General features: G+C 36.5%; 1 protein-coding gene across 4 annotated transcripts in view; it reads right to left on the reverse strand.

Annotated features, from left to right (window-relative positions):
- EFCAB5 (EF-hand calcium binding domain 5) overlaps window positions 1–25,029 on the reverse strand; it is a 162,862-nt gene that overhangs the window by 104,493 nt on the left and 33,340 nt on the right. For all 4 annotated transcript variants that reach the window (XM_073879335.1, XM_073879334.1, XM_073879336.1 and 1 more), the window contains one exon: window positions 20,530–21,106. In XM_073879335.1, the coding sequence (XP_073735436.1) occupies window positions 20,530–21,106 (577 nt within the window). The remainder of the gene's footprint in view (window positions 1–20,529; window positions 21,107–25,029) is intronic.

Below are 25,029 nucleotides of genomic sequence, written 5' to 3' on the forward strand. Positions count from 1 at the left end.
CCTCATCCCTTCCCCTCCCGCTTGTGCTCTCTCCCTTTCTCTCTCTCTCAAATGAATAAATAAATCTTAAAAATAAAATAAAAAATAAAAATAAATAAACTTTGTTCCTGTCTTTAGCCATGAGATCTTCCTTTTTTTTTTTTTTTAAAGATTTTATTTATTTATTTGCGAGAGCACAGAGTGAGAGGGATAGGGACAAGCAGACTCCCTGCTGAGCACAGAGCCTAATTCGAGGTTCGATCCCAGGACCCTGAGATCATGACTTGGGCCGAAGGCAGACTCTTAACTGACTGAGCCACCCAAGTGCCCCCCATGAGATCTTCCTTGATTTAGGCCTGAAGTGACCCTTCCTCCCCCAAGCACTTACTGAATTTGACTAAATCATAGGCTGTCTTCTAGTATTATTTGACTTTTTATAGAGGTGGGCCTTATTTTACCCAACAAAATACCATACGTAAGAAGTACTAAAAATAGCCCTAAAAGCTGCCACATAGACCTAAAAGCAAAGCCGAATACACTAAAGTCTTATAGTGGTGGGGCTCTTTATTCTCTGGACACAGAAGTCATCTGGAAAGATTCTAATTCCAAGTCTAGGGTGGAAGCCTAGAAGCTGCATTTATAACCAGCATTTTAGGTAATTCTGATGCCTCGGATCAAACTTCTGATTTCTGTCTAGGAATATGTATTTCCTTCAAATATCTAGAGTCAAACACTTTGACAGCCTCTAAGCATAATAGTTATCCGTATATTCAGATAGAGCTACATCACTGGGGTGGGAATGGAGAAAGTATCATGATTTTAATTATTCCCATATTCATCATCCCTATTAGGACTTCAAAACCTCTGAACTGGTTTTGATTGAAACACCAAAATGACTCAGAATAATCAAAATAGCTGCTGGTTTCAAATACAATTTGTTTGAAGCAGGTCTTCATCTTTCAAAGAAAAAAACTAAGGTGATCTGACAGATTTAGAAATGCAAAAGACGTTTCAGGTAGGCCTAGCAAATTGGATACCTCTAATAATCCCAAAGAATCAATCAAAATCTGTCATTTCTTTATTATGCCCATATAAGGCCTTCAAAATTCTCGAGGTAAATAGGCCTTCAAAAATAAACTTTGAAGCTTGAAAATAAAATAGGCAAGTGGCTTAATAGTACAGAAGGACCTGTTTCTGAGCTGCTGGAAGATTAATTAGGATTTTAAAGGAAGTGCTAAGTTTCTCTGATGCAAATGCGAAGCAGCCAAACCTCCACCACTGATCTCAGTTCCGCCAGTCCCTTCTCTGCTGGCTCTCTGATCCTTCCACCACTCTTTCTACTTCTGCTGCTTTACCTATCTCCTCCTCCCCTTCTTTCCCTTTATTCCTCTCTCTATACAGCATTCTCCCCAGTTTCTATCTTCATTCTTCGTTTTTAAAGATTTTATTTATTTACCTGAGAGAGACAGTGAGAGAGAGAGATAGAGATCACAAGACCTGAGAGAGAGAGACAGAGATCACAAGCAGGGGGGAGGGGTAGCAGGAGAAGCAGACACCCACCCCCACCCACCCTGCTGAGCAGGGAGCTCAATGTGGGCTAGATCCCAGGACCCTGAGATCACAACCTGAGCCAAAGGCAGACGCTTAACCGACTCAGCCATCCAGGAGCCCTCTATCTTCATTCTTGCATGACTTTCTATTCTTTCTGTCTTTCTTCTAGTCTTTTCTCATTATTCATTCAAACACTCACTTACTCACCAACTCAGTCACTTATTCATTCGTTATGCAAACATTTCTTGGGCACCTGCTATGGATGCTGCCATTATAAAGCTTAGGGTCCAATGCAGAACAAGAAAAGTAAATAATATTGCATAGTAGGTACTGGGTATAGCCAAATTCTCATGTGTATCAATCACTGAAACACAAAAAATGGATGAACAAAACTGGCTTTCTGTCATGTATCCATCTGCCTAAAATACTTTTTTCCCCTCTCTGTTTCACTAGATCTTCCACATCTGCTCAGACATCATTTCCTCCCTTTTATTAATAAAGAAACAAAACCTACTTTGTATTTCAGAGCCACTGTACATGAGACTCCAAATATAATCCAAATGGATTTTAAACTGATTATTCAGGGAGTGAATAAAATTTCTCTTCTGTGGTCTGCATTATCTCATGAGGATATATATGTACATCAATCAACAGAACTTTATAGCATGTAAAACTCTTAACTATGCATAATGTAGGGTAGACATAAACTACTAGCAGACTCTAAGTATAAACCCACATTTAAAATGTGGTAAAATGCTGGTGATTAACATAACAATAAAAAAATTTAAAAAAAGTGGTAAAATGCAAAAATGGTCACAAATTCTTTCCATTCCTGTGCATATGTCCATTTGTAGGCAATGTGATTTTGCAGCTTCTCCCATTAAGAGATAGAATCTATTTCTGCATCCTTTGTGTCTGACTGTGGCCAAGTGACTTGCTTTGGCTAATGGGCCATTAGCAAACATGATGCAAGCAGAAAGTTGAAAAATGTTATCAATTATATCACAACAAAACTGGAAAAAAAAGAAAAGAAAAAGAAAAGTGTTTGAACACTGGGGCTAGCCCTTTTTTATTGAACTTAGAAGTCCTTCCACCACCACCTTGGAAATGGGCCTATGCTAGCCTGTGGGATGAGGATCCAGTTACCTCCATTATTTTTGTAAACAGCCAACATCTTACTGCCATGTATGAGTCCAATTGATACCATGTGGAGCAGAGATGAGCCATAAGCTCAGCCCAAAGTTATCAACCCACAAAATCATGAGCAAATAAATTATTATTGATTTAGGCCACCAAGTTTTGAGGCATTTTGTTATGTAGCAAAAGCTAAATAAGAAAACTTTCCCCATCTTAATAAGTATTTTTGAGATGTTTTAAAGAAAAACACAGTATAAATCTAACTGGTTACAAAATAGAAGTAGGAGCACTTGGGTGGCTCAGTTGGTTAAGCGTCCAACTCTTGATTTTGGCTTAGGTCATGATCTCAGGGTCGTGAGATCAAGCCCCATGTTGGGCTCCATGGAGCCCAGGCATGGAGCCTGCTTAAGATTCTCTCTTCCTCTTCCTCTACCCCTTCTCCCCCCCAAAAATAGAAGTAAAAATATTCCCTATCCTAGTTATGACAATCCAAATTCTATTCATTCATTCAAGCAGTACAAGGAACATCTTCCTCTTATAGCAGCATTTGCCTTTATTATATTTAAATTGAATGTTGTATTTCATCAAAATCAGTTTTACCAGCTTATGTGAGAACTGACCATAAACTTTGAGTGACTCCAGTATACCATTAACTGGACCTAATTGAAGACTCTTTTTGGTCTGTTGAACAATGGGACTTGTTTTAATCAATCATGTACAAACATATGGACTCATTCTGTCCTATACAGTGTGACAGTTTTCAGTTTTTATAAGTATAAACATTATAAATCTCCCTTCCTAACACTTTTTAAAACTCCTGAATTTTCCCCCTCCGCAAACTAGTCAGTGAATTCTTCACGGCTGTATATTGCCTTGCCTGGCAAGTTAATAAATTCAGTTTTTGTTTGTTTTTAAGTTCTGGTGATCTTAGTTTCAAAAAGCTAAACTGGACTTCTTGCCATTCCAGGAGGATGTCCATATTATTTCTGTCATGACTATTCCTATAAAAATGCATATATGACATGTGTCTACTTAATTATTATACTTACTGAATTCTAATATTTTGTATATTCAACATATATTTTATTATGAAATGAGGTTCCTGATGAAAGATGTAATAACAAGAAAAATGTAAGTTACTGGTTAATCAATGATATTTGAATAGATTAGACCTATTTTGAATTTTATAAAATGATGAAAAACATTTATCATAGCTTCCCCATTAAATACTGATAATTAATTCCAGAGATTTCAAAATCACTCCAAATTAAGACACATATTATAATAATCATATGTATCTAAAGACAAAAACAAAAAAGCAAATCACACACACACACGAAAACTTTCATCATGAAAGCAAAAGAGGATTAGAATAAGTTAGTTAATTCATGTAACAAATACTTAGTGAGCATTACTTACACAATGCAACATTAGATACCAGAGAAGTGAAGATGAATATGACCAACTGTTCCTGCTTACATTATAGCAGGGGAAACAACCATTACAACTGTGATCAATACAGTAAAGGAGAAATATAGGATGCAATGAGAGAGCATATAAGAGAACAATTTCACAGTGATGTGGTATGTGAGCTAAACTGGAAAGGATTGGTAGTATAAAATGAAGAGGAAGGAGAAGAATGATACAGAGGGAATGACATACAAGACCCTGATATGGAAAGAAGCATAATATGTTTGAAGAACTGAAAATAATCCTATGTGCTCAGAGTATAGAATGTGAGAAGAAAAGAGGCAGCAGCCAAGTAAGTTAGGGACCAGGTAGGTCATACAAGGAAAGTCTTATAGGCCTAGTTAGGGATTTTAGTCTTTATCCTAAGACTAAATGGAGACCATTGAAAGGTTCCACATTTGGGAAAAACACAGTAAGATTAGCTTTTTTTTTTAATACTCCATGTAGAAAACCGAAAAACCCACCAAAAAATTGCTAGAACTGATAGAGGAATTCAGCAAAGTCACAGGATATAAAATCAATGCACAGAAGTCTGTTGCATTTCTGTACACCAATAATGAAGCAGCAGAAAGAGAAATCAAGGAACTGATCCCATTTACAAGTGCACCCAAACCATAAGATACGGGAATAAACCTAGCCAAAGAGGTAAAAAGACCTCTACTCTGAAAACTATAGAACACCTATTAAACAAATTGAAGAAGACACAAAGAAATGGAAAAACATTCCATGCTCATGGACTGGAAGAACAAATATTGTTAAAATGTCTATACTAGCCAAAGCAATATACACATTCAATGCAATCCCTATCAAAATAACACCAGCATTTTTCACAGAGCTGGAACACACAATCCTAAAATTTGTATGGAACCAGAAAAGACCCTGAATAACCAAAGGAATGTTGGAAAAGAAAACCAAGCTGGAGGCATCACAATTCTGGACTTCAAGTTCTATTACAAAGCTTTAATCATCAAGACAGTATGGTACTGGCACAAAAACAGACACATAGATCAGTGGAACAGAGTAAAGAACCCAGAAATGGACCTTCAACTCTATGGTCAACTAATCTTTGACAAAGCAGGAAAGAATATACAATGGAAAAAAGTGTCTTCAACAAATGGTGTTGGGAAAATTGGACATGCAGAAGAATGAAACTGGACCACTTCCTTACACCAAACAAAAAAAAAAAAATAAATTCAAAATGGATGAAAGACCTAAATGTGAGAAAGGAATCCATCAAAATCCTTGAGGAGAATTAACATAACAATAACAATAAAAAAAATAAAAAAAAATTAAAAAAAAAATCCTTGAGGAGAACACAGGCAGCAACCTCTGTGACCTTGGCTGCAGCAACTTCTTACTAGACATATCTCCGGGGGCAAGAAAAACAAAAGCAAAAATGAACTATTGGGACTTCATCAAGATAAAAATCTTCTGCACAGCAAAGGGAACAATCAACAAAACTAAAAGGCAACCTACAGAATGGGAGAAGATATTTGCAAATGATATATTGGATAAAGGGCGAGTATCCAAAATCTATAAAGAACTTATCAAACTCAACACCCAAAAAAATAAAAAATCCAGTTAAGAAATGGGCAGAAGATTAACCTTTTTAAAAAAATCACTTCAGTTACAAGTAATGAATAGACTGTGAGAAGTCAAGAGTTAATGGAAACATACTAATTAGGAGACTGTTGCAATAGTGCAGGTGAGACCTGAGAGTAGCTTAGACTAGGGAGACAACAGCAGAGAAGGTCAGAAATGAGCAAATTTGAGAGGAGGTAAAATCAACAGGACTGATGAAAAGTGCATAGTGAGGAAGCAGAAGGTGTCAAGATTCATCCCTTGGGTTTGGGCTTGAAAATCTTGATGCAAAACCAAGAAAGACAATGACTTGAAACTGAAGTGCTTGTGAAATATCCAATGTACAGATACTGAGTAAATAGTTACACATACTGGTATGAAGCTCAAAAAAGGCATTTGGACTAGAGATGTAAATCTAAGAGCATGAAGGTATAGACGGTAACTGAAGTCATGTGTTAGAATGACAGCACTCAAGGATGATTTTGGAGTGACTGGAGAACCATGACTTAAGGAATCTTACTATTTGAAGATCAGATGGCAGAGAATGAGCCACCACAGGATGCTGAGAAGGACTAAAAAGAGGTAGAAGGAAAACAAGTAAAGAATAATAACATGGAAGGGAAAGGAAAGAGTATCTCAAGGAGGAAATGGTCAACATCACTGAATACTGGTAAGAGGCTAGGTAAGATGAGGATTGCAAACTTCCATTGGGCCTAGAAACATGGAGAACATTGTGATCTCAGTAAGTGACATTTATTGAAGAGAGCCTGGAATGAGGGCCAGATAGAACAGATTGAGAAATGTGTTGGTAGCGGGGAAAATGTATATGGACACCTACTGTGATAAATTTAGCTATGTTTTAGTTATATTTCTTCAACTCAAGTGTGTAAGTTCCTCATGACAAGAACCAAATTTTGTATTTTTTCCCTATAAGGTATGGCTCAACATTGAACACTTGGTAGTTATGCAACAAATACTGATTAACTGAGTGAAGACTCCTCAATAAATCTAAGTTATTAATTAATTATCTAAAACATAGATATGATAGAAAAATAGTCCTTGTCTTCAAAGAGATTATGGGGAGGTAAATCAACAATTACATTATAATGTGCTAAAGGCTGACATGAGCCTACAGGTACTCCAGGAATATAAAGAAAGAGTACCTAACCCAAAGCAGATGTGACAGAAGGTATCCCAGAGGAAGTAATACTAGGGCTGAGAGAGAGAGAGGGGGCAAGAGCAAGTGCAGGGGTGGGGGTGGGGCACAGAGCATCCTAAGCAGATTCTGTGCTGAGTGCTGAGCCTGATCTCACAATCCTGATCTGGACCTGAGTCAAAACCAAGAGTCTGACCTTCAACAGACTGCACCACCCAGGCGCCCAGATACTTGCGCCAATTCTTGAAGCACAGGAAAAATTGTCCAGTGAGAAAAAGGAGGGGATTGATGTTCTAGACATAGAAAGCTGGCACTCTGGATTAAAGGAGAGGGCATCTGGCTAGTGGTTTTGATTAGCTGATATGTAAGAAATAATAAAGTTGATGTTCATAAAGAATGCAGCCTATCTAGCCCAGTTGAGCGAAGTCAGGGCTTGATGGTCTGAGTTCAATACCACTACATGCTGGGTACATCAGATCTAGTGCCTGCAAATTTTGAAGGTGGCCTTGACGGTGAAGATTTCTATTTCCAAATGTTGTAGTTGAGTTCCAAATGAACCACGTTCCCGGAAGAGTATGAGCAAGGCAGAAGGCATTTCCCACTGGATATTTCCCACTGGAGTCCTGGAAAGCATCTGTTTTGATGGTATAGGACTGAGGTCGGGGAGAGGATATACAAATCAATGCAGTAGCCCATAAGGTCTTCAGTCTCTTCTCTTCTATAAACAGGAAAAATCCTATTTTCTTCTGAGGATAACAGTTACTGGATAGTTTAAAATGAATCAATAGTTTTATCTGGCAAATCCCAGGAATTTCTGGACATCTTGGACAGTCTTACTCTAGGACTACCACACTTTGTCAGACATTATACCAGATATCCTGCCCCAGCTGCAGTGAACTTGACTCAGGAACTTCACCTCAGTCTTTTTTTTTTAATTTTTATTGTTATGTTAATCACCATACATTACATCATTAGTTTTGGATGTAGTGTTCCATGATTCATTGTTTGTGCATAACACCCAGTGCTCCACGCAGAACGTGCCCTCTTTAATACTCACCACCAGGCTAACCCATCCCCCCACCCCTCTCCCCTCTAGAACCCTCAGTTTGTTTTTCAGAGTCCCTCGTCTCTCATGATTGGTCTCCCCCTCCGATTTCCCCCCCTTCATTCTTCCCCTCCTGCTATCTTCTTCTTTTTTTTCTTAACATATATTGCATTATTTGTTTCAGATTCACCTCAATCTTTTTAACATTAGGAATGTCCTATGCCACTGAAGCAGGACCACAGACTCATTCAACATCAAGTTGCAGGGTGTGTGTGTTTGTAGGATATTAGGATAACATCCAAGGAGACCATGATTTCTCAGTCCACAAGTACTTCAATTTTAAGTACTTCATAATGGGATATACACATATACGCATACACATATGTGTGGTTTAGAGATGGATATGAAACTAGCCCATGTATATACATTATTATTATGCTTCGGGTTGAATAAAAGTAGAACCTGTTTGATGAAGTCCTACCACACACCATTGGGTAGAATAGTCATTCAAACCCTATAAAAAAAAAAGCATTCTCCTTATCTAGCTACTCACTTTTGGCATAACCTGTTTTACTGGATTGGTAAACTATGATATTCAATACAAATTGACAAAATGGTTGATATTAATAATATCTCCTGCGGAAGAAGCACCTATGGGATTTCTTAAGCACTAAGGTTTGGCTCACTAAAGAGGTGACAGCTGGTGTGGAGTATGAGCAGAAAGACATCTGACTAGGAAGTCACTGTCTCCTGGCAACTGAAGAGGATCCATATCAAGGATGAAACATTCCCTTACTCTTGCCAAATCCTGGTAGCTGGTGTATTGTAAGCATAAGTTAGGCATTTGGGCATTTGTTTGTTTGTTTATAGTGAAAAATTATATTTAAAAGGCTAAAAATAAGAAAGAAGTCATAAGGGGCACCTGGGTGGCTCAGTCATTAAGCGTCTGCCTTCGGCTCAGGTCATGATCCCAGGGTCCTGGGATCGAGCCCCGCATTGAGCTCCCTGCTTGGCAGGAAGCCTGCTTCTCCCTCTCCTATTCCCCCTGCTTGTGTTCCCTCTCTCGCTGTGTCTCTCTCTGTCAAATAAATAAATAAATAATCTTTAAAAAAAAAGTCATAAAAAAATGATAGAACTAAAACTCACCTATTATATCCATAGATGTAAATATGCTAAAATCTACCTATTAAAAAAAGGATTCTGATTGAATTATAAAACAAAGAGCATTCTACATTGTATATTCTGTACATAGAGAAAGCACTAAGTTAAAATTACTCAGAAAATTTGAAAATAAAATGATGAACAAAAATATTCTATGAAAATACATATAAAAGAAAGTAGGGGTTACAATGTTCTTATCAGATGAGATTAAATTCTGGAAAATAATTATAAAGATGATACTTTATAAAGAGTGCACTATACAATGAAGGTTTTACAATATGCCCAACTTACATGTACAATTTGACCAAAATTGTTGGAAGTTGCAAGTGAGAAGGGGGATGGGGTTTGTTTCTAGAAACACAAAAAGTAAGCACTTTGAAGTAAATTGACAAACCCTTTGTAGATAACACATTCTAATAGAAACACAATGGATGTTGTCACATAGTTTGCATAAGTTCTTTGAACACTGTACGTGAGTTAACTTGTAGGGAATTATCAAGTAAAAAAATTAATTATTAAGTAAAATAAAGGCCTGTGTCTCTTTCCCTTTTAGTTTTTACTTGGCTTGTGTATCCTTAATGCTTGAGCATTTATACTGACTTATTTTTCTCCTTTATATAGCTGTGGTGGAGAAAGTAATTCTATGCAAAATTTTGTCATGATTTTTTCTCTTTGTGGGTTAAATTTTCCATTATTAGTCCATAAGGGTAATAAGGAGTTGTCACAGGAAAAATGCCAAAAAGATATTTCAATGTGCAGCACAGACTCCATAGTAATTATGAAATAAAGCAACAGATGTAGGGATCGGAGATCATTAGCAAGCCAGAACCTGGTATGCATCACTAGAACTTCCACATAGGAAAAGATCCAAGTTTTTGCCTTTAGTCTCAGATCTACTTCCTAGTTCATTTGAACTCTCATCTAGGATCAGGACTGTGTATCAGGACTGGTGGAGAAAAGTGAGAAAATTTATAGTATAATAGGCCCCGCTTCTCTGGAATAGTGTGAAGTTCTAACATTAATAATAATAATAATATTTGTCATTTTCAAAAATTTTTAATTTAGTTTTTAAATTACATCTGTGTAATTTTTTTACTGTTTGAATCTTTTATTTTTTTAAATATCACATAGTAAAATTGACCTTTTTGGGACATAGTTGTATAAATTTAAACACGTGTAAATATGTATAACCATCACCATAATCAGGCTATTGAAAGTTTGTAATCCTATTCTATTTTTTTTAAAGATTTTATTTATTTATTTGAGAGAGAGAGAGAGAGATAGTGACAGAGAGCATAAGTGGGGAAAAGAGGGAAAAACAGTTTCCCCGCTGAGCAGAGAGCCCAACTTGAGGCTCGATGCCAGGACCCTGGGATCATGACCTGAGCTGAAGGTGGACACTCAACCAACTGAGCCACCCAGTTGCCCCTGTAATCCTATTTTAAGAGCGAATACTTTTCAGGGGCACCTGACTGTCTTAGTTCATAGAGCAAGACTCTTGATCTCAGGGTTTTAAGTTCAAGCCCCATGTTGGGTGTAGAGATTACTTAAAAACAAAATCTTAAAAATAAAAGTTAAAAAAAGAACAAGTACTTTTCTTTTTTTTAAAGATTTTATTTATTTATTTGAGAGAGAGAGTGACAGAGAGCATGAGCATGGGGGTGGGGGAGAGGGATAAGCAGACTGCCCACTGAGCAGGGAGCCCGATGTGGGGCTGGATCCCAGGACCCTGGGATCATGACCTGAGCCAAAGGCAGTTGCTTAACCAACTGAGCCACCCAGGTGCCCCAATAAATACTTTTCATTATCAATTCACAATAAAACAGTTGTGACTTATAAAATATGCATTCCCAAGCATGGAAGGAATCAGGAGTCAGAGAGAAAAGTTACTGAAAAAAGATGTTAAAAGAAAAGAAAATATGAAGAAAATCAAAATGACACAAACATAATCTTACTAGTTTTGCAAAATTACATGTAAGAATTAAAGTCCACTTCAATTCTTAATCTGTCATTCAGAAACTCTGACGAAAAGCAATAAAAGTATAATACATATGTAAAACTTACAAACAACAGTGATATTTTATTTTTCAGACAAGAGGCTACCACTATAAAAATTGTCCCAAATCAGTAAGGAATATCTTCTCTATCTATTGTTCTTAGACCCCACACAGAAACGAATCCCTTTTTATCCAGGGAAGTAGTCAGATGAAAATTTTTTGGACCAGGTTGAGGCAAATGGATACTTTAATATCATCATGAGATGATAAAGTCTTGACAAACCAAACAAAAACTGTATTCATCTTTTTTCTTGAATATAAATAAGAAAAATTCTCATTCCTAATATAAGTGGACTTCTCCAAAACTCTCTAATGACATTTGTGTCTCTAAGATGACACAAATGATATAGTTCAGAGAATTTAAAGGCAAGACTTTTAGCTAAGATTGCTGTGTATCCAAGCTTTAAGTCAGTAGGTAATGTGCTGTTGTAAACATCCCTAGGATTTCCGAATATTCTGCAGATGCTTGACACTGTCTTATGTTGATCTAAAAATCTTGAATTTTTGCCAGAAAGAGATAAAGCCCTAATCCTGACAAACTAGACAAAGCATTCTTGATTACTTTAACTCTTGCATGAAATTCCTACAACAGTATTGCTCCAATAGAAACTAGGGCTCTGGGGCACCTGGCTGGCTCAGTCGCAAGAGCATGTGACTCTTGATTTCGGGGTTGTGTGTTGGAGTCCCACGTGGGGTATAGAGATTACTTAAACAAATTAAAAAAAAAAAAACTAAAAAAGAAAAAGAAAGAAAGAAACTAGGGCTCTTATCAAGCTTCAAATGACTCTAAATATTCAAACCCCCAATTCAAGAAGTGAGACAAACTAACCCTCTTGTGTCATGTTATTTGCTGGCAATGAAACCTAGACCAGAGTCCTAGTGTGCCCATTACTATTCTTATTACAGATATTGATAAATGCCTACTTTTATGTACTGATTGAGATTTACATATCCCTAATAGTAGGAAGTATATGTCAATATATTGATTTACAGCCTTGACATCAATTCCCAAATTTTAAGTATTTTTATGGCAGTAGATCTAAATACAAATCTAATATATTGCTCTGCAAGAACAGATGGTGAACAGAAATGTTCTTTAAGCTATTTATTAAATTTAATGACACTGCTCCCTGCTGCTGTTGGAACTTTTCACTAGTACTAAAACTCCTTTAATTTGGTTTCTCTACATAATTGGTTTTGAAGCTTTTTTTAGGGTGCATAATAACCTCCTGTAGAACTTGTTCTCAATTCATGCCTAAAGGTTCTGATTCAGAAGATCTGAGGAAGAAGCTAGGAATCTGCACTTTTAACCAAGCATCCAGGTAATCCTGATGTCATTCATAGGCAACCACACTCTGAGAAAGACTGTTTCAACTGAAAATTAAAATTCCATGTCCACATATAAAATAAAACAAAAGAAGAGTTCTGTACATATCTCTTACTTTATTCTAGTAGTATATATGTACCTAATTTCAAAAGAATTGTTACTCTAGGGGTGCCTGCATGGCTCAGTGAAGCGTCTGCCTTCGGTTCAGGTCATGATCCCAGGGTCCTGGGATCAAGCCCCGCATCGGGCTCCCTGGTCCTCGGGAAGCCTGCTTCTCCCTCTCCCACTCTCCTTGCTTGTGTTCCCTTTCTTGCTGTGTCTCTCTCTGTCAAAAAAATAAATAAAATCTTAAAAAAAAAAGAATTGCTATTCTAACACTTCTGATTAGTTGCTTACCCTATAGAAGAACACAAAAAGAAATCAAAAAGAATTTTAGGTTCTTTTATAAATTTTAGTATAAGTATTCATGCCAAAAGATATTAGAAGGAAAGTATGAAGATTCAGGAAGAGCATCAGACATTCAAAGTATCTTATTTTTGTTTTGTTTTGTTTTGGTTTTTGGTTTTTGGTTTTTGGTTTTAAGATCTGGAAGAGACCAAGATGTTATCTAGACTAGGGCTTAGGGCCCAAACTGGCCTGCTACCTGGTATTATACAGCTCAACAGCTAAGATTGGCCGTTACATTTTAAAATACTTTTTAAAGGGGCGCCTGGGTGGCTCAGTCGTTAAGCGTCTGTCTTCACGGCTCAGGTCATGACCCCAGGGTCCTGGGATTGAGCCCCGAATCGGGCTCCCCGCTTGGTGGGCAGCCTGCCTCTCTCTCTGCCACTCCCCCTGCTTGTGTTCCCTCTCTAGCTGTGTCTCTCTCTGTCAAATAAATAAATAAAATCTTAAAAAATAAAATAAAATAGTTTTTAAAAATCAAAATAAGAATAATATTTTGTGGCATGGTAGAAAATCTATGATGCTCACATTTTAGTATTCATAACTAAAGTTTTATTAGAACACAGCCATGCTTATTCATTTACATATTGTATACGTGTTACATATTACATAGTGTATAACTACTTTTGTAATACAACAGCAAAATTGAGTAGCTGTGACTCAATTTTCCAGGAAAAAAACCTTTAATTTTTATGTAATCAAGTTTAGCAATATTTTCATGATTTTGAGTCATGGTTAAAAAGGCTTTTCTCTGGTAATAAAGGAACTTAATCCCTGGTTTCTCCCAGTTGTTGCATGGTTTCATTTATCATATATACATACTTAGAAGGATATGTTTTATGGACAAAAAATCTGCAAATAAATCTAGTAGCTCTTTTATTGGGATTGTTGGTATTATTATTTTGAAGCTATTTTACGTAAATTGTAGGATAAGACAAGTAATTGTCAATGATGTTAGGAGCCAAGATTTTCAGAAAAGAAAAAAAAAGGAGATACAAATATAGAATCAAGGAATTAGGTAAAAAACCTGAAACACTGTATTTGATCTGAAATTATCAATATTTACTCATTATTTTTAAAAATTAGATGCTAGTCCTGAAAGAGCCTAGAAGCAATGATAATACAATATTTATGAGCATTCCTAGCTCCCAGATGAGTGATTTCCATTAAAAGGAACTAAGAATCCTTTTCAAAAAATGTACAAAGTTTTCAAAGACTTAAAGGAGTAAGGTTGGAAGAACACAGGAGCCAAAGTTGGGTCAAGTTGAGGATCAAAAAGAAAGAGTAATTATAATGGATTAAAATACATTGAATATATATTAAAATCAATGTGTCTACAATGATACTCAAAAGGAACCATTCCCCCAAAAGGGTGAAAAATCTTTTTTAAAAAACATATTTATTTATTTAAAGATATTATTAATTTATTTGACAGAGAGATAGAGAGAGAGCACAGATAGGCAGAGTGGCAGGCAGAGGGAGAGGGAGAAGTAGGCTCCCTGCCAAGTAGACAGCCTGATGCAGGGCTCGTTTCCAGGACCCTGGGATCATGACCTGAGCCGAAGGCAGACACTTAACCAACTGAGTCACCCAGGAGCCCCCCCCAAAAAATCTTTCATTTGTTGCTCCTCGAGGTGCCTATTGATAGACAGATACATAGACACACAGAGACTTAGAAATATAATATATAATATTCTGAAAATTTGTAATTAAAAGGAAAGAATTAAACATTTAATTTGTCTTATTATTAGGAAACATTTAATTGTTACCAAATACATAGCAATCAAGTGGGAGTTATTTCAGGAATTCCAATATCTCAAAATTAGGAAATCTATTAATAAAATTCATTATCAAGAGGTCTAGGGTGAAAACCAAGTGATCATCTCCACAGATGTTGAACAAACATTTAACAAAATTAACAATTGTTCTTGAGCTTTAAAAATCGGCTCAGTGTAGTTAAGTGTCTGACTACTGATTTCAGCTCAGGTCATGATCTCGGGATCGTGAGATCCAGCCCCATGTTGGACTCCGTGCTCAGCACAGAGTCTGCTTGTCTCTCTCCCTTTGCTCCTCCCCCCACTCATGCTCTCTCTCTCAAAATAATAAATAAAATCTTTTTTAAAAATCACTCTATAAAGGATCTAGGAAAAGAAGATCAAACCTAAACCCAGCAAAAGGAAGGAAATAATAAAGATTAGAGCAGAAATAAATAATATAAAAACTAAACCCAATAGAACAGTTATCCTTTCCTCCGCCATTGTGGTGTGTGCAGTTGAAGGTTACTCACCATGTTTTCTCAAAAGACTTTCAGGATCAAGTGATCCCAGGTCAAGAAACAAAGGTAGAATTGTCCCATTCCCCAGTGGATTCAGATGAACTGGTAATAAAATCAGGTACAACTCCAAGAGGTGATATTAGAGAAGAATCAAGCTGGGTCTATAAGGGATAGCACATGAGATGGCACACATATTTATGCTGCATGAAGGTCTTGTGCTTGTATCCTGTCACTCTATAAACATCACTGCTACCTGGACAATAGACATGTTTTATCAGGGAAATTATTTTTCTCTCTTACTATGCTTCTGCACCAGTAGGTTGGTTTGGTAATAAATATGTGAGTCCTTTTATTTGAAAAAAATAGTTAATTAAAAAATCTAAAAACAATAGAATAGATTAGTGAAACCAGGAGCTGGTGTTTTGAAAAGATCAACAAAATTAAATAACCTCTAGCAAGACACATTTAAAAAAAAAGAGAGGACACAAACAAACAAAATTATTAATGAAGGAGGAGAAATAACAACCAACACCACAGAAACATGAACAATTCTAACAGAATATTATGAAAACCTATTTCCCTATCAAATTGGACAACTTAGAAGAAATGGATAAACTCCTGGAAACATAATCTACCAAAACCAAAGCAGGAAGAAACAGAAAATTTGAACAGACCAATCACCAGCAATGAAATTGAATCAATAATAAAAAAAAACTAAAACACTAAAGTCCAGGGCCAGATGGCTTCAAGGGTGCATTCTACCGAACATTTAAAGAAGAGTTAAAGAATATCCAATGCGAAAAGGACTATCTCTTCAACAAATGGTGTTGAGAAACCTGGACAGCAACATGAAAAAGAATGAAACTGAACTAAGTTCCTACACCATGCACAAAAATAAACTCAAAATGGATGAAAGACCTAAATGTGAGACCTGAAACCATAAAAATCTTAGAAGAGAGCACAGGCAGTAACTTCTCTGACGTTTGCTGTAGCAGCTTCTTTCTAGATATGTCTCCTGAAGCAAGGAAAACAAAAGAAAAAAAATACACTGTTGGGACTACATCAAAATAAAAAGCTTCTGCACAGCGAAGGAAATAATCAACATATCTAAAAGGCAACCTACAGAATGGAAGAAGATATTTGCAAATGACATACCCAATAAAGGGTTAGTATCCAAACTACATAAAGAAGTGATACAACTCAATACCCAAACCCCAAATATTTCAATTACAAAATGGGCAGAAGACATGAACAGCCATTTCTCCAAAGAAGACATCCAGATGGCCAACAGACACATGAAAAGATGCTCAACATCACTCATCATCAGGGAAATGCAAATCAAAACTACAATGAGATATCACTTCACACCTGTCAGAATGGCTAAAATCAACAATACAAGAAACAAAAGGTGTTGGCAAGAATGTGGAGAAAGGGGAACCCTTGTGCACTGTTGGTGCGAATGTAAACTGGAGCAGCCACTGAGGAAAACAGTATGGAGGGTCCTCAAAAAGTTAAAAATAGAACAGCAATCACGCTACTGGATATTTACCCAAAGAATACAAAAACACTAATTCAAAGGGATACATGTACCCCAATGTTTATAGCAGCATTATTTACAATAGCCAAACTATGGAAGCAGCCCAAGTGTCCATCGATAGATAAATGGATAAAGAATATGTGGTATAGGGGCGCCTGGGTGGCTCAGTGGTTAAGCGTCTGCCTTCGGCTCAGGTCATGATCCCAGGGTCCTGGGATTGAGCCCCACATTGGGCTCCCTGCTTAGCGGAAAGCCTGCTTCTCCCTCTGCTGCTCCCCCTGCTTGTGTTTCCTCTCTTGCTGTGTCTCTCTCTGTCAAATAAATAAATAAAATCTTAAAAAAAAAGGAATATGTGGTGTATATACAATGGAATATTCTTCAGCCATAAAAAGGAATGCAATCTTGCTATTTGCAATGACATGGATAGAGCAAGAGAGTATAATGCTAAGCAAAATAAGTCAGAGGAAGACAAATACCATATGATTTCACTCATATGTAGAATTTAAGAAACAAAACAAATGAGCAAAGGAAAAAAAGAGAGAGAGACAAACCAAGAAACAGACTCTTAACTATAGAGAACAAACTGATGGTTACCAGAGGGGAGGTCGGTGTGGGGGTGGGGGAAATAGAGGAAGAGGATTAAAGAGTACATTTACCACGATGAAATAATAAAATAAAATAAAACTTAAAAGATCATTCTATAATATAGAAAATAGGCACATTTTTCTTTTCTTTTTTTCTTTCTTTCTTTCTTTTTTTTTTTTTTAGAGTTGGGGGAGGGACAAAGAGAATCTTAAGCAGGCTCCATGCCCAGCCTGGAGCCCGAGGCCAGGCTTGATCTCAGGACCTTGAGATCATGACTTGAGCCAAAATCAAGAGTCAGACACTTAACTGACTGAGCCACCCAGGCACCCAGCACATTTTTTCTATTGTAATAAAATATATCTTTTTCAGATCCAAATAAAGCAGAGTAATGGTATTAATATGTAGTTTTTAAAAACTGCTCATGATGAGGCAATAATACAAGAATCATCCCTACTAAAGTCATAAACAAGACAAGGATGTCCATATCATCACAATTATTTAACATTCTATTGGAAGTAATAGCCAGCCAATGTAACTAGGTAAGAGGAAGATATTACAAGCATAAAAATTGAAAATGAAGAAAGAAAACTCCTATTATTTGCAGATAATAAGGTTTCCTTGCTAGGAAATCCAAATAATCACCTAAAATTTTTCTATAAACAGGGGCACCTGGGTGGCTCAGTTGGTTAAGCATCCAACTCTTGGTTTTGGCTCAGGTCATGATCTCACGGTCGTGGATCAAGCCCCATGTCGGGCACCACACTCAGTGAGGAATCTGCTTCCTTCTGCTCCTCCCCGTTCATATGCATGCTCTCTCTCTTTCTCGCTCAAATAAATAAATAAATCTTTTAATAAAAATAAAAAATAAACTTTTTCTATTAATGATGGAACTTAGTAAGGTAGCAGAGTACAAAAATTTACAGAAATTAATAGCTTTCATGTATTCAAACTACATGTAGATAGAAAATGTAATGAAAGAAGAAAGTCCCATTTACAATGGCAATAAAAAAATAATAAAATACCTAGTAATACACCTAACAAGAGATGCAAGCTTAAATGAAAAAAACTTTATGACAACAATGATGGATACAAAATAAAAGGAGTAAATGGAAAGACATAAGTTCTCAGAAACACTTGTCATTAAAAATGTTGATTTTCCCTAAGTTAATAAATAAATTTAAACAGATTTCAATAAAAATTCCTATAAGGTTTGTTTTGTTGCTCTCCTTTTTTTTTCCAAGTAGATGGATCAATCCTAAAGTTCATATTAAAAAGCAAAAACACGGGGCTCCTGGGTGGCTCAGTTGGTTAAGCGTCTGCCTTCAGCTCAGGTCATGATCCTGGGGTCCTGGAATCAAGCCCCCTGTAGGACTCCCTGCTCAGCGGGGAGTCTGCTTCACCCTCTCCCTCTGTGTGCATGCTCTCTCTCTATCTCTCTCAAGTAAATAAATAAAATCTTAAAAAAAAAAGAAGCAAAAACACCAGAATAAAAGGGTAAATAGTGAGGACCAGCACAGTCAGAATTATTGAAATACAGATTTTCCTCAACTTATGATAGGGGTATGCCCCAATAAACCCATCATAAATTGAAAATATCCTAAGTAGAAAAAGAATTTAATACACCCAACCTACCCAACATCATAGTTTAGTCAAGCCCACTTTAAATGTGTTCAGAACACTTAAGTTAGTTTACAGTTGAGCAAAATCATCTAACAAACGCCTATTTATAAAGTGTAGACTATCTCATGTAATTGACTGAAAACTGTACTGAAAATGAAAAACAGAATGGTTGTATGGGTACAGAATCGTTTTAAGGGTATGGGTTATTTACCTTCATGATTGTGTGGCTGACTGGGAGCTGTGGCTCACTGCCACTGCCCAGCATCACAAGAGAGCATCATACTGCATATTGCTAGCCCAGGAAAAGATCAAAATTCAAAATTCAAAGTATGATTTCTACTGAACACATACCACTTTTGCACCAACATAAAGTCAAAAAATCAGTAAGTGGATGAAGGGGGGGAGATCGGAGGGGGAGACGAACCAGAGACTATGGACTCTGAGAAACAAACTGAGGGTTCTAGAGGTGGGGGGGTGGGAGGATGGGTTAGCCTGGTGATGGGTATTAAAGAGGGCACGTTCTGAGTGGAGCACTGGGTGTTATGCACAAACAATGAATCATGGAACACTACATCAAAAACTAATGATGTAATGTATGGTGATTAACATAACATAATTAAAAAAAATCTCAGTGACTAAAGCAGCACAGTGTGGTGCATGAACAGGGAGATAATCAATGGGATAGGAAAGAAAAATGCAGAAATACACTCCAAAATATATAGGAATTTAGTAATAAAGTTTCAAGCAGTGGGGCAAAATAGACTATTTGACAATTGTCATTGGGATCACTATATAGCCATTTTTGAAAAGGAAAAAGTTGGATTCGTATTTTACATCTTACATTAGGATAAAGTCCAAATGGATCAATACTCAAAATGGGAATTAAAATAAAAAAATTCCAGAAAAAATACATGGGAGGATTCTTTTACTACCCTGAAAATAACAATGGCTTGAAATCCAGAAGTCATAAAATGAAAGTAAATAAATTCAACCACATAGAAATAAAATATCTTCTGCATGACAAGATATAAATAGCAAGTAAAAAACAGAAGAAAATATTTGTAACTCAGTCAGATGGTCTTATATAAAAAGAAAATTTAGAATCTATATTTGCATTTGCTTCTGTATGTATAAAGAAACTGGAAAAATTCACTGAAAATGAAGAACAGTCATTGTTTATGGCAGAGGTGGAGTACTGGGTAGATGGAGGATGAGAATGGGAGAGGAACTTTTCATTGTATAACTCCTTATACGTTTTGACTTTTGAACCAAGTGAATATATTGCCTATCTGAAAAGTTAAATTTTCAAAAAGTCTCTACTCTTATATAGCTTACTTTCCAGTGCGGGGAGACAGATAATAAGCAAATAAATATATACTTTGGATCATAGTGAGATAACTAAATCCATGAATTCAAGGACCTTGTTTAATATGCTTCATTAATCTTCATAGTGCCTTTTAAATAATGAAGCACATACTAGCAGCTCAATACTTTCTGAATAATTACAAAATTATTTAAGTCCTGTTTGTATGCTTGTTATTGTTCTACTTGCTTTCAATGTAAGGATCTAGATCATCATCAACTGAAAATATAAAAAATTGTACCTGTTGTCAGTAGTGTTGGGAATATGTATCTTCAGGGCTCCTGTGACATCCTTCATCACCCTTTGATAACCAGACATTCCTGAGTCTTTGATATAATAAGGATTGTTTCTCATTAAGTATTCCCCCAAATGATTAATTGGGTTAAACTTGGTTGTATTGTCAACTTCTGCCCAAAGATTCTTATTTTCCACTTGCATTAACATTTTTTCCACTCCAGGAACTAAGGTAGGCAGAAGTTTGTCAAGCAAATATGCACGAGTGTTCAGTGTCATGTTTTCAGCATTAAACCACTCTTTGGCCAAATTATCCCTAGGGAGGTTTTTTTTAGCCTTTTTTTCTAGTTCTTTCTTCAGATTGTCCTTATCTATTATTTTCTGCTGCATTGCCTGGGCTCTTGCTTCCAATCTTTCGAAAAAATTTTTCTTCCATGGCTGTTCTAGCTTTGAATTCAGTGCAGTTGGATCTAAATTGAAAATCACTTTTGCAGGTTTTCTAACCACCAAATTCTTTGAGACTCTAGTGTTAGAGTCCTTTATTGAACAAATTGAGGTTTTTGTCTGCTCTTCCAGGTGTATTTCTGAGGAGGAAAAAAAGGGAAATGTAAGAAATATTAGAAGTAGATTTTAATCTATGTTACTTTAGAATATTATTAGAAAAAAAGTTTTTTATATCCATTTACATGGTGTATTCAAACACAGCTGAATGTAACAGAAAATCAGATAACAGTGACTTTCACCCTAAGGACATTGTTGACTTAATCAGAAGTCATTCAGCAGCTCACTGTTTTTCATTAAGTACCTAGCCTGTTTCTATTGTTCTTTATTCATTTTTTGTGCTTGTACCTGAGGATTACAAGGTAGCTATTGCAGCTCCCAGCATCACTTCTTTCTAGGAAAAGAGAATTGAGAACAAACGGGTTTTCTCTTCTTGTGGTTCTACTTTATTATATAAGAAGAGAATGTCCCAAACTCCCCGCTCCAACCAAAATTTTCCTTTACATTTCATTGGCCTTATTAAGTTGCATGTGTATCCCTAGACCAATAACTGGTAAAGGAAAAAGGGATTATTATGAATAGTTTTGACTAATCATAATTTATTCCTTCATGCCAGGGTTTAGAATAAGTTCCTGACATCAAGTGATTTTTATCTGCTGCAAAATTGAGGCTCAGTTGGCAGACAAAAAGGTGAGGAAATGTCTGCTGAGTAGGCAGTGAAGAGACTCTACCACACATATATATTTAAATATATTTCTTTCCACTCTCATATTTCCAGCCTCTTTCAAGTTTTCATTTTAAAAATGCAGTATTGAGATATTAGACCAAAATAGTGGAGTGAGAACAGGCACTTATATTCCCTACCTATCAAAATCTCTATAAATGACAAAAAAATGTGTGTGTGTGTGTGTGCGTGTGTGGTGTTAACATAAACATAAGAAAACTGGCAATCATGAAAGGGGTCTTCAGTAGTCAGAAATTTTGAAGGTCTCTGAAAAATGCAAGGAAGGTAGAATTAGATGATTGAAGAAACTATAGGACTAAAAAAATACAGAAGATCACTATGAAATTTGGGAGCAGCTTTGAGGCACCCCAAGTTTAAAGGATGTACATGTGGGTAGCAGGGCATTGATTGATCATTTGTGTACCTTCATCCCCGTTTGAGCTAAACATTAGGCATCAGAGGTGTTCACCCCCGCACTGAGTCAAGGGGGTTTGGGCTAGAGAGGCAGGGTAATGTCTCCACACAAAGAGAAAATGAATTGCTGACAGACTTCACTGTCTGTACACCTTATGCCTCCTTCATAATCACTGGCAGCAATGTACAGAAAACAGAAACTCTAGCTACAGAAAAGCAAACAGGGATTCCCAAATGCAAATGTAAGTACACATAAAAAATCACTAAATATTTAAAGAAAACTACCTCCATGACTAAATCCAACAAATACAATAACTAATATTACCCAAGGAAATACCATGCAAGGAGTCTCCAAAAGAATTGTAATTAATATCCTCAGAGCAGAGAAGTCAGAAGAAATAAAAAGAATGTTATGAATGTTATTTAAAAATACAATTAAAAGAGCTTGGACACCTAGCGCTCAGATCTTGATTTCTAGTATCATTCTCCAATTTTTAAAAATCAGGACACATTGTTGGAGAAATGACTGATTCTAGGACTGGAGAAGGAAATACTAAATGAGCCTAGAGTATCTTGTAGTGCCAGAAAGTAAAGAAGTGCTCAAAAACAAACAAATAGACAGATAGACAGACAAACACTACAATGATTGGGGTATGGCAAAGGCACACAGCAGCCAACTGAAAGAGCTCTTAACAGCCAAAGGTAGAACAATTTGAGCAATGTAATAAAATAGTATTGGATTCTAAACCAAGTATAAAATAAATATCCATAAGTCTGTACTGATATAAGCAAATAAATGGGGGAAAACAGACAAATCTCCTGGGCAGAAGTATCCCAAATAATTTAGGTAGATACTCTGCCTTCCAGGAGGTAGAGCATAATAACTTTTTTTTTAAGATTTATTATTTTATTTTATTATATATTTTTAAAAGATTTTTATTTATTTATTTGACAGAGAGAGAGGGAACACAAGCAGGGGGAGTGGTAGAGGAAGAAGCAGACTCCCCACTGAGCAGCGAGCCCCACATGGGGCTTGATCCCAGGACCCTGGGATCATGACCTGAGCTGAAGGCAGACGCTTAACAACTGAGCCACCCAGGTGCCCCTTATTTATTTAAAAGAGAGAGAGAAAGGGGAGGAGGGGTGAGGGAGAGAGAGAATCTGGAGCAGATTCCTGGCTGAGCACAGAGCCCAACACGGGGCTTCATCCCACAACCCTGAGATCATGACTTGAGCCAAAACCAAGAGTCAGATGCTTAACCGACTGAGCCACCCAGGTGCCCTAAGTCTCTTCCTCTTAATTATAGGCTGTGCATAGTGACTTCTTCCCAAAAGTACAATATGGAAAAGGGGAAAAATAATAACTTTTCAGACAAACCTGACAAAAACTATCTCAGCCAGATAATCAAGATTAATTAACATAAACAATGGAAAGTCATGTTGATAGCATATATAATATGCTAGATAGGATATGATAAGAACAGCATTTAACATCTGTAGTCTTCCTCCCCAAAATCCATAACCCCATCTAATCATAATTTCAAGATCAGACAGATCCCAATTAAGGACATTCTACAAAAATACCTGATAACACTGCCTAGCATTGTCAAGGTCATCAAAAACAAGGAAATCTTAGAAACTGTCAGAGAAAAGAAAACTCTAAACAGACATGGCAATTAAATATAATATGGTATCCTGGAACAGTAAGAGGACACTAGATAAAAACTAAGGAAACCTGGGGTGCCTCGGTGGCTCAGCTGGTTAAGGGACTGACTCTTGGTTTCAGCTGAGATTGTGATTTCAGGGTCATGAGATGGAGTCCCATGTTGGGCTCCACTCTCAGTGTGGACTCTGCTTGAGATTTTCTCTCCCTTTCCCTATCCCCACCCTCTGCCCCTCCCTCCACTTGTGAGCTCTCTTGTTCTCTTTCTTAAATAAATAAATAAATAAATAAAATCTTAAGAAAACAAAACAAAGGAAATCTGAATAAAATATGAACTTTAGCCCATATAGCTCATTAATTGTGACAAATGTACCACACTAATACAAGGTATTAATAATAGGCATAACTGGATGGGGGATAAAGAGGAACTCTATTATTTTCATAATGTTTTTGTAAATCTGAAAGTATTCTAAAAATAAAAGTTTATTTTAAAAAAGAAACTCAAGAAACCAAAAAAGAAAGAGAGAAATCACTTGGAAATGAAAAAGAATTATTACTGTCAACAAAACCATCAATTGCATTGCCTTGAAGATCAGAAAATACTGAACAACTAACCAGCAAGCTGGAAGACCAGGCCAAAGTGATAAAAAGGGCAAAGGAAATAAGAGAATGGAGGATAGATCCAGAACTTTTAATATTCATCTTATACAAATGTTAAATGGAGTGAACCAAGAGTGTAGAAGTAAGGAAATATTTGAAGAGATAATGCAAGAAAATCTCTTAGTATTGAAGAAAGATACAAATCTTGAGCTTTAAAAGGCTTACCAAATGCAGTTTCTGTTTGGGATGATGAAAAACTTCTAGAACTAGACAGTGATGATGGTTGAACAACATTGTGAATTTACTTAATGACACTCAATTGTGCACTTCAACATAGTTTAAATGGTAAATTGTATATTATGTGCATTTTACCACAATTTTTTTAAAAAAAGAACCAAATAACTAATGCAAGATACATGATTAAAATACACAAAATAGTTCTTTAAGGAAGATGAGGTCAGACCTATAGCAGAGCTCTGGACACACACCTCCAGCTCCTGACTCACCGCTGTTCACTTTCTTGGAGGAACAAGTCTGTCAGAAAGCTTACCTCCCCAGCATTACCTTGATCCCCAAACCAGACAAAGACCCCATCAAAAAGGAGA

This window comes from Callorhinus ursinus, unplaced genomic scaffold (assembly GCF_003265705.2).
Source record: "Callorhinus ursinus isolate GAN/ISIS: 27379988/994484 unplaced genomic scaffold, GSC_fseal_2.0 scaffold34, whole genome shotgun sequence".
Taxonomy (NCBI): domain Eukaryota; kingdom Metazoa; phylum Chordata; class Mammalia; order Carnivora; family Otariidae; genus Callorhinus; species Callorhinus ursinus.